The sequence below is a fragment of the Manis javanica genome, chromosome 15 (assembly GCF_040802235.1).
Source record: "Manis javanica isolate MJ-LG chromosome 15, MJ_LKY, whole genome shotgun sequence".
Lineage (NCBI taxonomy): Eukaryota > Metazoa > Chordata > Mammalia > Pholidota > Manidae > Manis > Manis javanica.
Genome location: NC_133170.1, coordinates 81,573,748 through 81,590,333, shown reverse-complemented (window position 1 = coordinate 81,590,333; position 16,586 = coordinate 81,573,748). Strand labels below are relative to the sequence as shown.

Here is a 16,586-nt window from a genome sequence, read left to right as displayed (position 1 = left end):
CATTTACGTTTTTTTTTTATTTAGGACATTCCTCTCTTATTTCAACATTTTGCCCTATGGCATTTTCTGTGGGCGGGTGGGTGATGAGGGCAGGTGACTGGGGAGGGAGAGGGGTCTGTGTCTGGCCCTCCCCTGCTCTCCCACAGGCTCCCCCAGAACGCCTGGCCTGCCTGACACGATCCTCCTGTCCTCAGTTCTACAGCTTTCAACAAGTCTCAGCAGCTATGCCGAGCAGTCCCCCCACCCCCAGCCCCGCCCCCACGAGGACCTGGCTGTAGGTTTTTCCTTCTGTGCCTCTCTACTTCCCATCTCCTTCTTGCACAGCCACTAAAAGTGAAGAAATGACAGTAAAGCACACATTCTGCAGACCAGGGGCCATGAGGGGCACTTTGCTTTTCTTTAGTCTCTTGCCACTGTCCTTGGGGGCTCAGAAAAAAAGAAAACGCAGCACAGTTAATAAAACCGAAACTGAGACAACTACAGAAGATAAGAGAGGAAAAAAGAGAAGGAGGGAGAAAGAGAAAGGGAAAGTGGAAAGGAAAGACAGATGCCTGACTCACAGCACCTCCTGTGCGAGCCCAGGTCTTAAACGCGAAACTGTCTGGATTTGTCTGGCCCAGGCATTTTTGCTAATGATTTTATTCAGGTGTTAAGGCAAATTTCAGTAACTAACCATGTGTAAATACTGCCTGGCCACCACACAGCCTTTGCAAACAGACACACGGCGGGTGAGGGGGTGCTGTTAACTTGCAAGCATGTAGAACCGCAAACTTAGCTTCTGGGCCCCTGCATTCAATAAATATTTGGTGAATGAATAAACTCAAGAAGTACTTAATAACTCAGTATATGTCTAGGGTTTTTATTCTCCCTGGCTTTGCAGGCCAAAGCATACAAAACTCTTCAAATAAAACCACTACATGGTTGTTCCAGGTGGAAGAGGAAACGGTTGGGTTCTCTGAGTGACTTCACCACCACTAAGCCATGGGAAAACAATAGGGTGTCCCTGAGAGCCCCATTCCAACCCACGTGTAGGCACAGCAGATGCAAAGGTAGAGAGAGCCCCGCCAGAGTGCGGCAAAGCAAATTAAGCCAAGCTGCCGAGCCCCGCATAGCAACGGTATAAGCACAGGAGAAAATACTGTATTAAGAGCATACTACCTACAAGGAAAGCACTGTTTCTAACCTTTGGATGCAGCTGGCATTTCTCCTAGTTAAACACTAAAATATTCTCAAGTGGGTCACTGTTCTCTTAGCATCATTAAGCAGCTCGCCAACTATTTAAACGATGAAGTATCAGGGCCTAAAACACCTTGATTTGACTTCATGAATTGTAAACCAAACAGGTAATAATTCCCGCAGGGGCATTTTTTCCCCTATAAAAGGGCAGGAGAACTTGAGAAACGTTCAGAAGCTATTCAGAGGACAAGTGCGATGCAAAAGTCACAGATTAGACCCACGAGGGCCTCCTGGGCCGGAAGTCTTTCAGGAGACACCGGCTGGGGCATCCTCACATCTGGAAAGGCTTCCTCTCAAGCGCCCTGCGTCAGACCTCCTCTCCTGCTTGGATCTCCCAAGAAATTCCTCAACAAGTCAGGAACCAGAACTGGTTTTTCCCCCCAGTGTCTGTGTCCCCACAGTATCTAGAATAGCAGCTTCTGCTAATCTAAAAAACATCCAGCCAGTAACACTATCCCCTTAGGAGATACCACCTTTCCTCCAATAAAATTCTATCAACTTTCTCCAAACCATTCCCTTTTAACAAAATGATCCAGCTTAAAACACACTGCTGTCATATTTTAAGATCACAGACGGACGGTTTTCCAAAATAAATTCATTTCTATCTTACACTGCAGCCAGGGGTAATGCTGACTGACTCTCTTGGCTAAAGAAGTCTTTTTTAGCATTTCTAAATGGAATGACAACAGCCAAGGGCAGCAAACATTTTCGGAGAGCTCACCCTGCTAGACGTCCGCATCTCCTCTCGCCTCCCGACCATCCTATGAGGTAAGTTCTAATATGGGACCATAATTGCTGTCTGCTATTCTGAAACCAAAAAAGCTCTACAACCCAAAAGTCTTTCCATAACTTTCTTGGCAGCAAAACTTAATGGACCTGAACTCACTGGGAGGCAAAGCTGCTCTGAACTAACATGAGGCTGCATTTCAGTTATCCCACTTAAGTGAATATCCATACACGAATATGAATGTTTGATTACTCAGTACTGCCCCAGATCTCCTGAGGGTTACACTTAACATAAAATATGCACACTTTCATTACCTTTCCAGACCCCCCAAATCTTAGAATTCTGAAGCCTCTGTCCCTAAGGGTATAAGATAAAGTACTGTGAATCTCTGTTATCAATCCATTTTATAGATAAGAAACTGAGACTCCTTGAGGGGAAGTAACTTGCCCAAGACCATACAGAGGACAAGAGATGGAACCAGCCCTGAGGCTGGCAGTCGCCCTAAGAGCCCAAGCTCATGGGGGAGGCGGGGGAGGGGGGGAGGGGGGAGGGGTTGCCGAACTGAGAAAGTGGAGTATGAAGAACAACTGGAATCCAAACAGTTCAGAGGGCCTGATGCTTACTTACCTTGCCCAGGACAGTGAGGCATGGTTTTGGGTCCAATTCTGGCTGTTCCAGCTTCACCACTCCTACCCAGCCATATTCATACAAGTCTTCTTCATCATTGTTATTACACAGGCCCAGTGGGTGCATCTGGGAAACAAAATGGAAAGAAAACTTCAATACACAGGCTGCAGATCTGCTTGACTCATACTGTACATTTCTCAGGCTCAACAGTCAAAAGCAACCTCAACACTTAAAATTAAATCAGGGGTTGGGGGAAGGGAGTTATTTTATGGAGGCTTTTTCACTGCTTTGTAAGCAGTGGTCACCCAAGGTGGACACTACCGGATGGGATGCAGGGAAAGCAAAACACCGTAACTCCCATATAAATGCCAATCTAAATTCCTATGAAATACCACCATTTTAAGAGCAATTACAAAGACTAGCTAGGTTAGTATCCAAGGCTATTTGGCTGCTAGACCTTAATGACACATCTACTTCAACATACGCAAGAAGACCTGGAAACACATTCAGGAATCTATGGAGAGACCACTAGACATGGCAGAGTCACCGGTATAAGTAACAGGCTATTTAAAGATGATCCCAGGTTACTGGGAAATAGATGAAATTCTGAGTTTTCTTCAAAATTTACAAAGTACAAAATCAAAGATAGGTAAAGGAGCATTGTCAAATTTTCACCGTTAAAAGTATACTCAGTTGGAGTCTGAAAACAGAAAGGTCCTAAGGCCTGAGCTCACAGCTCTCTCATTGAGTCTCATCAGCCCCTAGAATCCCTAATAACAATCTGAGAAGAGGAAATCCTTGTGGATAAATATAACTTATGAAAAAGTTAATGAGCCTAGCACAGTGCTAAGCTCCTTAAATAACTAGAATAAATATGTCTTTAGATTCACGACACAACATGTTAGAGATATAAGAGACCTAAGAATTCATGGTGGTAGACAGAATAATGGCCTCCAAAGATACCTAAGATCTATGAATATGTTACCTTAAATGGCAAAGATACTTTGCAGATGTGATTAAATCTGAGGTGGAGAGATTACCTTGTATTATTACTTGATGGGCCCAGTAATCACAGCAAGAGTCATTATAAGAAAAAAGGGCATCATGCAGACAGAGAGGACATTTGACAATGGAAGCAGGGGTTGGAGTGACGTGCTTTGAAGATGGAGGAGGGAACCACGGGCCAAGGGAAGCAGGCAGCCAGTCTCCAGAAGCTGGAAAAGACAGGAAGTGGAATCTCTTTAGAGCCCCCAAAATAAAAATGGCTTTGCTGATCCATTTTCAACTTCTGACCTCCAGAACTATAAGAGAATAAATCTGTGTTGTCTTAAGGAATTCAATTTGTAGTAACCTGTTATAGCAGCAAATAGGATACTAATACACCCTCTTTATCCCCCACTCATTTTACAGATGAGAACAGAAGTTCAAGATAAGTAGCTTTTCCGAAACAACCCAACCAATGAGTGGCCACACCCAGAGGTAACCTGGTCCTTGGATTCACAGTCCAGTGTCTTCCCACTCCACCTGCTTCACTTTATTGTCCCTTCCTCTGAGAGCAGGTCATCCAACTGGGGAGGAAAGACAAGGTGACGAAATCTTTAGGAAAAAAATGTTGCCAGCTCTGAATTCTGTAGTATTAGAGTGCAACATGAGCCTAGTGGAGGCAGCAGGAGTTGATAGAATGTTTAGGGAGGCTTTGCTGAGCAACTGCTGAACCATGAACTGAGCTTAGAAGGAAGAGTTAGATGGGTCAGGGGAAAAGGAAATAAGACAGGCAGTCATTCAGAGACAGGGGAGAAGGAGCTAAAGGCTTCAGGGGGAAGAGGAACAAGATCAGCCTGATCAGAACGAAGGGCTATGGTCTACACCAAGGAGAGATGGGCTCGAAAGCTAGGAGTCTGGACACCGAGACAGAACTGCAGGTTCTTCAGCAGAACAGCAGCACACTGAAAATAGTTATTTCAGGCAGAGGGGTCACACACACCCTGGCAGTGGTGTGCCTGGGCCTGAGGGGCATCAGGGAGTGGAGGAGTGAAGGGTGCCGCCTGCAGGCGAGAGATCCTTGGCAATTCACTGGAGCAACAAGGAGGGGGCTGTACAAGCTCCTGAGGTAGTTGAGCACAGGGTGCTGCCAGGGGCGACCAGCAGCTGTCTTTATACTGGGCAAGAGGTCCCCTGGGAATCGAGGGGGTTTGACTGAGACGGAGGGCCCTAGGATATTCAGTTTTTGCAGGAGTCCTCAGGCTTTATTAAAGAGTGTGCCCACAGGACCGATAAGGGTTCTGCAGTGGACATTACAACCTCCCCTCCAAGATGTGCTGGGAGGACACAGCCCACTGTAGCATATTTGATGGCTCGTAAATGACGAGCAGCCTAAAATGCAGATCTCAGACTGGAGAGAGGACGGGCAAGTGTGCAAAGCCAACTGTGCCATCAGCCAGTAACTTCCGACCTCCAGGAAAGGGCTTCCAGCCCTGCTCAAATCAGCTTCCTGAAACCCCAGGTCAATCATCTCAATGGTAAGCACTATTTGCCTTTTTCTACAGTATTCCATATTATTTTTAACCTGGCCATGTAACATAGAGGCTTCCAGATAGAGAGCTATTTTTTGTTATTTACACATGTATGGAATTTGGCCGATGATAAAGAGCCCCTGTGTATGTGTGTGTGTGTGAGAGAGAGAGAGAGAGACAGACAGACAGACAGACAGACAGACAGACAGACAGACAGACAGACAGACAGACAAACACACACACAGGGGTGGTGCATGCAGGCATCCTGCAGGTCTAAGACCTTGTATCTGTATTAAAACTTTACTGAAGAAAGAATCCAGACATAAAAAGCCCACACACTGTGATTCCACTGATATGAAATATCCAGAATAGGTAAATCTATAGAAACAAAGCAGATGTGTGGTTGCCAGGGCTGAGGTAGGGGAGTGACTATTGAATGGGTTCAGGGTTTACTTTTGGGGTGATGAAAACGTTCTGGAATCAGGTAATGGTTTCACAACACTGTGAATGTACTAATACAGTCACACTGTTTCATGGGACACACTGATAAATGCTAAGTTGGAGAGAACACACATACACACGAGAGACTAAATCTTAAGTAACTACGATTCAAGGTGAAGCTAAATGTCAAGTGCTGAACACCTGTGATACAAAGAGTAATGGTGGAGAGGTGGAGGGATGGCTGAGTGCAGCTGGGGAGAACGGGAGGCCAGGGCAGGCGGGTGGGACGTACAGACCGGAAGAGAGGAGCAGGAACAGAAACCAAGAGCAGCAGAGGCAGAAGGAGACACCCAGGCCTGGCCCTTGGCAGCCACAAACTGGAAGCTTACGGTGGAAAGGAGCAGAACACACGGCCCTATGAGAGGCACGTCAAGCGCGCGTCCCCAGGCATGCAGAAATCTGAACTATGTAAGCCTTAAACACACCCGCTGCTCGGGTCCCCTTAGGTCTGTCGGCCTGGCGCCCTGGCCACACTTAGGGCTGGGCCCTCCCTCCTTCTCCACGACTCCCCTACAGACCTTCCGCTGACACTGGGGTGACTATCAGCAGCTCAGAATGTCAGTTCTGTCAAGGATGCTGACTTCTGAACACAGATCAAAGACTTACAAACTAAAAGGAATTTTTCTAAAATGCCAGTGGGTACAGCCCATTAGTGTGGGCTGTTACTTTCCTGTGGAGGGTACAGAGGCCACTAAAACACCATCTCTGATTGAAAACCTGCCTCACCATCTCTGCCACCTTCCCAGCTCCACTCTGAGGCCCTGCTCCCCCGATTTCCTGAGTCCACTTTACATCTCCAGGGGCCCAAACTACAGCTGGTCCTGTGAATTCAATCTCAGCTGCACCTCAAATGTAACCGGCCTCTTTGATCCATCTGCCGAGCACTGTGTGATTCACGTCTCTGTCGGCTTGCTCCTGAGGACAGCATCAGCTTCGGTAATGCCTGTCACCTCAGGCCTCCAACCATTCACAACCCAGGTTCTCTTCTCAAGGGCTCCAAGTTAGGAGCTCAGCAGCGTTTTATTATAAGGGAAGCCCAAGTAGCCATAACATGAAAATAATTCACTTGTGATATGACCTGTCTTAAAGGATGGAATATTCTAGGCTAAATGCAAATGAATATGCCAAGTCTGAGGAAAGTGAAGGAGAGGGCTTTCTCATTAGCTGAGTTTGTTTAGGTATTTTACCTTATGTAGCTCTAACAGCGACCCGCTGCTAACTGTTGGGAATACCAGATGAGACAGTGACCAGACCCTGTAAATAAGCTGCGACCTAGACTGGCAAATCAGCAGCTAAAGAGGAATGGAACCGAGTCCATGGAAGTCCCATTAGTCAGTGACAGGATTCCACTCGAACCCAATGACAAGCCAGGGAGGAAGAAGAAATCCACGGGGTGCTTCCACAGAGAATGATCAAAGGGTTGTGACAGAACTTCGGAAAAAGTGAAAGATTCCTCTAACATTTTTGGAAAAAAACTTTTGATGATTCTGCTGCTTAGGTCAAACATATGGGAAGGACACCACATGCACACTGCCAGATAATTCTGCAGAAAAGATCCCCACACTGCCCACATGAGATTCACTCTTTGTTTATGCTCACAAATCAGTACAAAGCTGCAATCATAATTTAACTTGTTAAATTAAAAAAAAACTATAATTTTGTTTCATTTTTTGAAGATAAAACCCCAATCAAACCTTTCTTCCCACTCTATCTGAAGAAATATTAACTCCTAATTTCAAAAGATCCCAAACGCCCTTGTTTGAAAACAAGCCCTTGTTTGAAAACAATCACCTAGAGAGAATAAGGACCTCCTACACACGAAATGCATATGTTCTCCTGAAGATTCAGTGAGACACTGCTTCCACACTATCACTCCAGTCAGTCATCATGTAAAAACCAGGCTTATTCATTCATATGTACACGGATAATCAGCCAGTGACAAACAGGCAGTGACTACATATAAAACCCGTGTGTGCTTCTGAATGCTTAATCATTAAAAATTAATCTTAGGATACTCAGTGAATGACGTTCAAGCATGCTAACTTGAACGTCATACATAAGCATTTAAAATTATAGGCATTTCTGAGCTTATTTTCTTAACATGTTTGGATGTGTTGAATTTACCTGATCAGATGTTTGAAATTTAAGAAGTTCTTGCCTTAATACTTTTAAGAAGGCTAAAAATGGCTGACTCATGTTTAAGAACTTGTGGACATCAGAAAGAACTACTAGTGAGAGCACAGAGGAAAAATAAACTCAGAAACCTAGAATGGAACTTGACAAAGATTCCTCTGGACAGAACACGGAAGAAACGCAAGCAGGTGCAAAATACGCCGACAAGCCAAACTCCTGGGATGGCTCCACAGAACAACACAAATAATTAACAACCTGGTAGAAGTGTGAGGATAAAACAGAAACTGTGTTACCACTTTGGCCTTATGCCACCAGAACAACAGCTTTAGGATATTCCATGTCCTCAAGTCAGTTGAAGGGAAATGGCCAGTTAATCCTTAATCATGAGGTTTGACATTATTATGAAGCTGTGGCTTTCTTGCTCCTGATCTTGTTTCAAGGGGTATTTTGGGACAGAAACAACGAGAGCTTTGGAATCATGCAACCTTGTGGTTAAATCTCACTGCTGTCTCTTATGAGGCACATCTCCTTGGGCAGATGACTCAATTTCTATAAATCTCGATTTTTTTCATCTGCACCAACAGGATGCTGTAAGGATTAAAGGAGACAATATATAACCACAGAAACATGGTGGACAATGATTGGGAAGGCCCTCACTTTCTTCACTTTCTCTAGACTTGCCATGACTCCTTCTCTCTCTGCCTAGAATACGCTGCCCTTTGAGACCGGCTTCGATGTCACTCCTTCCATGGGGCTTTCTTGAATGTACCAACAGAGCTGGCTGATCCCATCTACGCCCTCAAATGCTTTTTTTGGTGCTTCCCAGTTTTTAGCCTCCCCTCTAAGATGGGCTCCTGCCTCTAGAAGGACAAACTTACTCAGAGGCCCCAGAGTCTTATGCCCAAAAGGTGCACAGTAAATGCCTGCTGGTGGAACAGCCTCTGGCCTGGAGGCAGGCCTGCTGCCACGCCTCATGCCTTGTGTTTGGAAGCCGCTTGGAAGTCTGCTCAGCTAAGTGAGACCAGGAATTGACAGCTGTGCAGACAGTCTGCCAGGTGACCAGTCCAGGTGGGACCAGAGGATGAGGTGCAGGAGAACCGAACCAAACAAATAACAGGAACTCGAGTCACTACCCCGTGGGACTGACAGTACTGGGAGGAGTTTTATAGTTATGAATAAGAGGATGAAATGTGATGACGACATAGCAAACTAAAATAATGGTACAGGGACAATGATTAACTCCAGAAAAAGCCAAAAAGTCACACCAGAATTGTAAACCATAGCCATGGTAGGGCTTGCATGGCCCGGCTGAGAAGAGTCACTGCCATCATAATGTAAACCCTCATCTAGACAACAACTGTGACTCAGCCATGCCGGAAAGATGTAGCGATGGGAAGTGTGTGTGTACATGGTGTGGGGGGTGGGGCGGAGTGGGTAGGGGGAAAAGAGAACAAAATCGATTCATCTTCCATAGCAGGAAGTCAAAAATATTTAAATGGATTCAAATATGAAGTAGAAGTAGAAGCACGTTATTTAGAAAGCATTCACAGAAATTTAGAAATATTCAGGCGTGAGCAGCAGAAGAAACCACAAGATAAATGAAAATAGTTGCCTCTGGGAATAGCAATTGGGTGGCAAAGGGTGAAACAGAGGAATGATCTTTTTTGTTACAAGCCATGAAGGAAGTACCCTTCGCTTTTTTATCAACATATACATGTTTTCTTTTGATTAAAAGCAGTTCTGCACTGCTGGACAGAAGTCCCTTCCTCCAGGTGTTCTGGCAGAGTGTACAGGTCCTGCAGGGGAAGCATTCTGTCAGGCCAGAGGGACTCCACAGGCTCCTTGCACAGGACAGTGGACACTTGGAGCTAGACTGTCTGCGATGGCTGCTGTGGGAGCCATCCAGGGCCTGAGATGGGGACGGCTGGGAACACAGCGCCAGGATGACTCAGGGAGACCTGGTGCAGAAAGAACCAGCAGCCTTCACCATCCCCACAACCAAAAACAACTCCCAGGTGGCACCAGTGTGACGTGGGTTTGGGTGTTACAGAGATGGGAGACATAATAACCAGTGTGATTGTTCTGTGAAGTCCAACCCAGACACAGGCAGATCCTATAGCCTGTAGAAGGGGCAATGAAATCCTACTTGCATTTCTGAATACGTAGCTGCTACAGAAAATGGCTAACAACAAGCAGCGCACCTGATCACCTCCAGTGCCAGGTATTGAACATCCGCTTTCATGTTGCAATATGAAGATGGACCTTCTTCAAATTTCCCAGAACCCAATGAGGATGACTATCCTGGTTTCACTGTTTTTATTTTTAATGGACAAAGAATCTATGGGAACTTCAAAGCCAAAAGACTATGTCAGACAAGGTTAAGGAGAAACAGAACTATGTTCCTTTGAGTACGGTATTCACCAAGCCAAACTTTGAAACCAAGACCAACTCTTTAAGAAACTCTCAGTACAAAATCCTTGAGATATACTGGTGTGCTTTCCACATGTCTCAAAGGGCAAAACTGAATCTGGGGCTCGTGGTGCTCTTGTCCAAGGTTACAATATCTCTACACTCCGCTGGAGGTTTTAAATAACTTCAAAAGGGCCGCCTGCTTCTAAGTGGGTTACTGTTACACAGAAGCCAAACTCCCAACTAACAGGAGGAGAGACCTTTCACTCGGTAATATTATATCATCAAAAAATTCCTGGGGATTTAAAAGGGAAACTTCCTTCCTTTTGTCTTTCTGCCGCTGTCGGCCAGGGTAGGGTGTCACTATGGTACAGAGTTTCACATGGAACAACTGCCCCAGACCTTTTCTTAAAAGGTGTGGTGCCTAGAATCAAGACTTATAATTTATGTGAAGGAATGGAAAAGGGCAGCCCCACCCACTTTATTCTTGAATCATGAGGACTATTTTTTTCTTCTGTGTACAAGGAAACAGACAATTCTCTTTTACTCTTTGAACAAATCCAGCCTAAACCTTTTTCTGGATTTAGAATCTAGAATTACCTGAGTGTAATTTTTTCCCCTGTTGCCATGGCAACAGGGGTGGGAACTGCCCTAGACAAGAGCAAAGAAGCTGGCTGTTGGCTGCAACTTCCAAATGGGAATCGCCTGAGGATTAAACCAGCACTTCTTTGATGAGGGTTCTGGTTTTTAGAACACTAAGTGGGTATCATTTTCTATAGACTAACCTATGAGGTTCGCCTGTACCAAAAGAACAACTGAGAAGCCACCTGTCAGTAACTGGGTAAAGCAGCACGTATTTCAAATACACCTTCACACCTGATTATCTCCCATCCCCTGGAATTTCATTTTGTCACATAATTTTGTTGAAACCTAGCTCTCCCTCTTCCCGCAGGTGGCCTGAGGTGATCGCTGAAAACGGTTTCCTATTTCACTTGACCCAGAAAACCACACAAAATCATGCAAAGCAAGAGGTTCAAATCTGTGTGTCTACTTTAAGAATGCTCTGGACACTACCCAGGCTTCCAAGGGTATGCATCTCCAGAAAGCCACTGAGCAGCTGAAGGACGGCACTTCCCAGAGGCAGCGTGTGCTGCTCTGTCTCTACAATCGTGGTGCAGGCAGTTGTCCCAGGCTGAACAGTGGGGCTGGACACAGGGTTGGTGGCCCAAAGACAGTTTTGAATTTTTACTTCATATGCTTAAAAATGCAGAGAGTGATGCTCAACTTAAGGGTTTAGATGTAGGTTACTTGGTCACTGAGCATAACCGGATGAACCAAGCCCCCCAGAGGTGGCATGGAATACAGAGCTCACGGCTGGACTGACCCCTCCATGGACTCTCCCTGCCACACTGGGATGGTCCTTACTGAAAAGGAGCAGAGCATACTGTTCCTAAACCAGAAGAGGAGGTTGCACAGAAGAAAAAGACACCCCAAAAGAGACAGAAACTTACGGTCCAGGAATAAAATCAGCATTAAATGAATGCAAATAAAAATATTAAACAAAAACAAAATAGAAAAAAAACCCTAATTTATAGCCCTGCGTATATCTCATCTGACATTACAAACATCCACTGGAATCTCTATTATCAATTTCAAATAGGTATGAAGACATTTTCTCAGTTAAATTTTTAACAAAGTATCCAATAGACTATAGAAAAGTCTCCAAAAATGTTAAACCTAAGTTAATCCTAAATTTGTTCTTAAAATAACTCACTGACTTACATAGTTACCAAATGACAAGTACTGAACCTACATAGAAATCCACTGATAGTTTTACTTCAAATTGCAAGACAATGTAATAAGGGGTTTTGGATTGTTCTTATGAAAAGGTAAGGGGTAGGTGATTACACACACACACACCAAAGAGTTATTACATTGAAAAGAAATATGTTGGAGGGTAACAGTGGAATTCTCATTCTTCCAAATTTAAAAAGAATACTATAAAACAACAAATCATTAACCACATGACGTCAGTCTGAACTAGAAAAATAAAACAAGGGAAAGAGAAATTCTAAAAACATATTTAAAATTTTTATGAGATCTGAATATGACCCAAACCAGTAGTAACATAAGGATGTATAAAGAATCATTTAATAAAGTCTGTTTGGACAGGTAGGTAGCAACATAGAGAGAAGTGCAGTTTGGCTATCCATAAATTATTCTGAGAAATGATGAGGCAACCTGAGTTCTGCTAATTCCTTTAGGGCAATTTAACAAGCTGGGTGGAGCAAAGGGGGCAGAAACAACAATGTATTCTTAAAACTTCCCCTCATCAGAAGTAACAGAATAAAGATACAACAGAAAGGAATGAAATGATGGATAGTTAAGGGATAAATCTAAATAGTTTACAGTAAGAAAACAGAAAAGCCACCCATCTTGTTTCTGATTAATGCGCAACAAAATCATCAAAGCAAGCCGACCCTAAACCCCACTGAGCGAGGGCTTAGGGGAAAATGCAGTGAGAGCACCTGGCCCACCACAGAGAGGCTCGATTTGGGGGAATCCGCTTCGCGTATGCAGCAAAGCCCAAGCTCCTTATGCCTTTATGTTCCCCGTAAGTCCGTGTTTAGAGGAGACACTGCGGAAGTGTCTAAGACAAAGAAGAAACTTTGTATGATGAAGTCTTAAAGCAATCCTCCCTCAAACAGTGAAACCTAGAAAAAATGACAACTCTAGGTTATCAAGCAAAACAATGTGCATAATATACGGGATATTATGTAATCATAAGAAGATAATGATGAAGATAACATGGTACAAAAGTCCTTAATATGAAACTTTAAGAAGAGTTTATGTGCAAAATGACACCTATTGAAAAATACCATCTGTACATGGGTGAAAACTGAAAGGAAAAAGGAAAAGAATTTAAGAAGTTGATGAGTTAGAGAGTTAGGATAGTGGGAGATGTTTCTCTTCTGGATGCTAGTATCATTTAAACCAACACTTGCTGAGCACTGACCCCGTGCTGGACATTGGGGAAGAAAATGTAATTAAGCTCTGGGCCCTTCGTTCCTGTATTGTTGCTTGATCAACAGTTTGAAAAAAAAATCTAGAAATGTGTGCACATCTGCTCAAACAACTGGTGACAAATTGGAAGCTCACCAGGGTTTTTCCTATAAACCAGCCCTATGTATAACCCAGCTTAAAAGTAACAAATGGCAATTCTAGGTAGTAACATGCAGCCTCAACTAGATGTGCTCCTTTCCTACCAATGGGCTACTCCAGCAGAGCTGAGCACACTCTCCCGAGAGGTCTCTCTGTATGCGCTGGGAAGCCAGGCACCATGAGCGCGTACTACCTGCCAAAGAAAGCATAGGCTGCCTGCAAGGGCCCGGCATGCAAAACAGAGGAGCAAAGTATTATAAACCAACACACATCAACAATAAACACCATTCTCATCCATGGTGATGGCTCTTTAGCGTCGGTTATCCTAACACTTCAAGCTTGCTCAAGAGGACCATCTGATCAATACTTTATGAGAAAGTTACACCGTAATTTCGTTTTTCCTTTCTTTGACACACACAAAACAGATGGACAAAAACACTAAAAATAAAAACAAAGCTAAAAATCCTTTCATCATATGCCCAAAACTACACATCCCCAAATATTACAGTGAAGTGCAAGTCAGGGATTCTTTATAAAACAAAAACAGTGACTCCTGAGGATAATTTCTTACAGGGAACCAATAGACAGGTAAGCCCAGCTTGCTGTCATGTTCAGTAGTTTTCTGAATGCAAAGAAAGGCAGGCCTTTAGGAGGTGCACATTCACAACCTTCCAATCAAGAGCCTAAGTTCATTTTTACTTGGAAAGTCTCTCAGATCAGAAAAACATAGAAAGTTAAATGGGAGAAATAAACTACCATTTGTAAAGCGATCCTTCTGAGAGGGTGATTCTTAACAGAGCGGTAAGAGCAGGCACTTTGGTGTCTTACCTAAGATCGGAGCCTGTCATTCTACGCTGCCGCCACCACGGGAACTGTGATAGTGCCTCGCTGTGTGGGACATGGGCTTTGGGCCACTGGCCAGGGTGGATCGCAGCACTGCCACTAACTCCTGTGTGGCCTTGGAAGAGCCACGGGACTTCCTAGTCTTGTTTCCCCATGACAGGCAGTGCTGGTTCTGCTGAGCATGTATTCCTGAGCGTTAGCTACTCAGGCCTGTGGGTCTGGCGAGTACAAAGTGGAGCAACTGAAGTGACACCAAAAGCACAAGCAACCGAAGAAAAAGACAGATCAACGGACTTCCAACAAAATTTGAAACTTTTGTGCTACAAAGGAGACCATCAAGAAAATGAACAGACAACTCACAGAATGGAAGAAAGTATGTGCAAATCATGTATTTGATAAGGGACCAGAAAAGAGAAAGACTTGCAACTCGTTAATAAATAGACAAATTATCTAATACAAAATGGGCAAAGGATCTGAGTACATATTTCTCCAAAAAAGATACACAAATGCCAATAAACACATGAAAAGCTGCTCAGTATCATGAGCCATAAGGAAATGCAAACCCAGAGAACTGTGAGATACCACTTCACACCCACTAGGATGGCTGGAATCAAAAAGGCAGAAAATAACAAGTGCTGTCAAGGATGTGGGACAATTAAAACCATAATACACTGCTGGTGGGAATGTCCAGTGGGTGTAACTGCTTTTGAAACAGTCTGGCTATTTCCTCAAACGATTAAACATAGTTACCATCTAACTCAGCAATGCCACTCCTAGCTATACACTCAAAAGAAACAGAAACACACATCCACACAAAAACTTGTATATGAATGTTTATAGTAATGTTAATTATAACAGCCAAAAGCCAAAATAATCCAAATGTCCAGCACCGGGTGAATGGGTAAGCAAAATGTGGTACAGCTCTGCACTAGAATATCATCTGCAGGAATGGGAGGACGGGGGTAGGAGCTAAAGGCTCAGGGTTTCTTCCTGAGGTAACTTCAATGTTCTAAAATTTACTCTGGTGATTGGGTACAACTCTGGAAATACTGAAAACCACTGAATTGTAAGCTTTACATAGGTAGATGGCATGGTATATGACTTACACATCTCCATAAAACCACTATTAGAAAGCCACGTAAATAAAGGGCAAGTTCAAAAAGAAAAGACTTAGCTATCAATGCAAGACGGATGCAAGAAATTAGCATTCCAGGGTTGCAGGGTGAGGCCGGTAGGTTAGGGCATACTTCATATGAGGGAAAGACTCCAGCCAGGGGCCCACTGCCACCACGCACAGTGAAAACAGGAGGGCCAGTGAATGGGAACTAGGGGGAAGCGGAACTGCCCCCATTCAACACCCCCAACAGCATGTAATTGAGCAAGGAGCCCACCACAAAGAGGGCGTGAGCGCAGCACACCAGCGACAGATGCAGACGGGCAAGAACCCGCAGGGAAGGGAGCGGTACCTGGGATTCCTTGAGGACTCACTAGCTATACCCACGGGCTACAGACTCACCCCACTGCCCCCCTGCTTCTCTGTAATTGCCCTGGTAAGCTTCCAACCAGAGCACTCTAGGAAGGGACACTTGATGAAAATCACCTGATTAAAATATTCCTGTATAGTCTGTTAATAGCAGAGGAGGTGGGGATTCAGGGCCAGGGGAAGAAACCACAGGCTCAAGTGGTAAAAGCAATAAATTACGTGCTGGGCTTTGCCGCCCTGTATGACCTTGGGCAAGTCACATAAGGGCCCCACTCTCTCCGATCCTGAGAACAAGAGGAATGCCTGCCACTTGACTACCCCATGGGGGTTTGGGGAGGATTAATGAGACAGTGTCTGAGTTGTGCTGTGGGCTCCTTGGAGACAGCCATTACGTATCAGGAATTATTAGTACAAGCCAGGGAAGTTTCTTGCCCACTCCTCACCTCATCGCTACCTACGCTTTATTAGGTCTGCTACAAAAGTTCCTGCTCAAAGAAGAGTGGACTGGGGCAGCAGGGGTGCGGGTGGGGGGAGTGTCAAACCCAGGCTGGGTTCTACCCTGGCCAATTCTGTTAAAGCCACTCCCTAAACCCACACTCAGGGCACCTTTAAAGTTTAGCACAGTGCCTGGCATTTGGTGCCAGAGACGGATGATTAAAAAGGCCCTCTGGACCTTTTGTTTTTAATGGACATCCTTTACTTTATGTTACTAACCCACCAACATTCTAGGGGACTGGGGTGTGACTGCCAGGCTGGGGAGCTGGGCACGTGGGGACAAGCTCCTGGAGCCTTCAACTCCTCAGTTCTTAGGTGTGAGGCCAACAGATGGGTTTTATGTAGAGTGTAATTTCAAGGCTGCCAACTAGAGAAAACAGGAGGCTCTTAGTTCTCATACAAAGAAACCTGTATTTACGGTGTTTCTAAGTGAGGGCAAGGCCATGCTGTGTAAGTG

The 16,586-nt window shown here is 44.6% G+C and overlaps 1 protein-coding gene across 10 annotated transcripts in view; it reads right to left on the bottom strand.

Annotated features, from left to right (window-relative positions):
* Positions 1-16,586, bottom strand: part of ZNRF3 (zinc and ring finger 3) — a 181,948-nt gene that overhangs the window by 52,331 nt on the left and 113,031 nt on the right. For all 10 annotated transcript variants that reach the window (XM_073222583.1, XM_073222586.1, XM_073222581.1 and 7 more), the window contains one exon: positions 2,591-2,716. In XM_073222583.1, the coding sequence (XP_073078684.1) occupies positions 2,591-2,716 (126 nt within the window). The remainder of the gene's footprint in view (positions 1-2,590; positions 2,717-16,586) is intronic.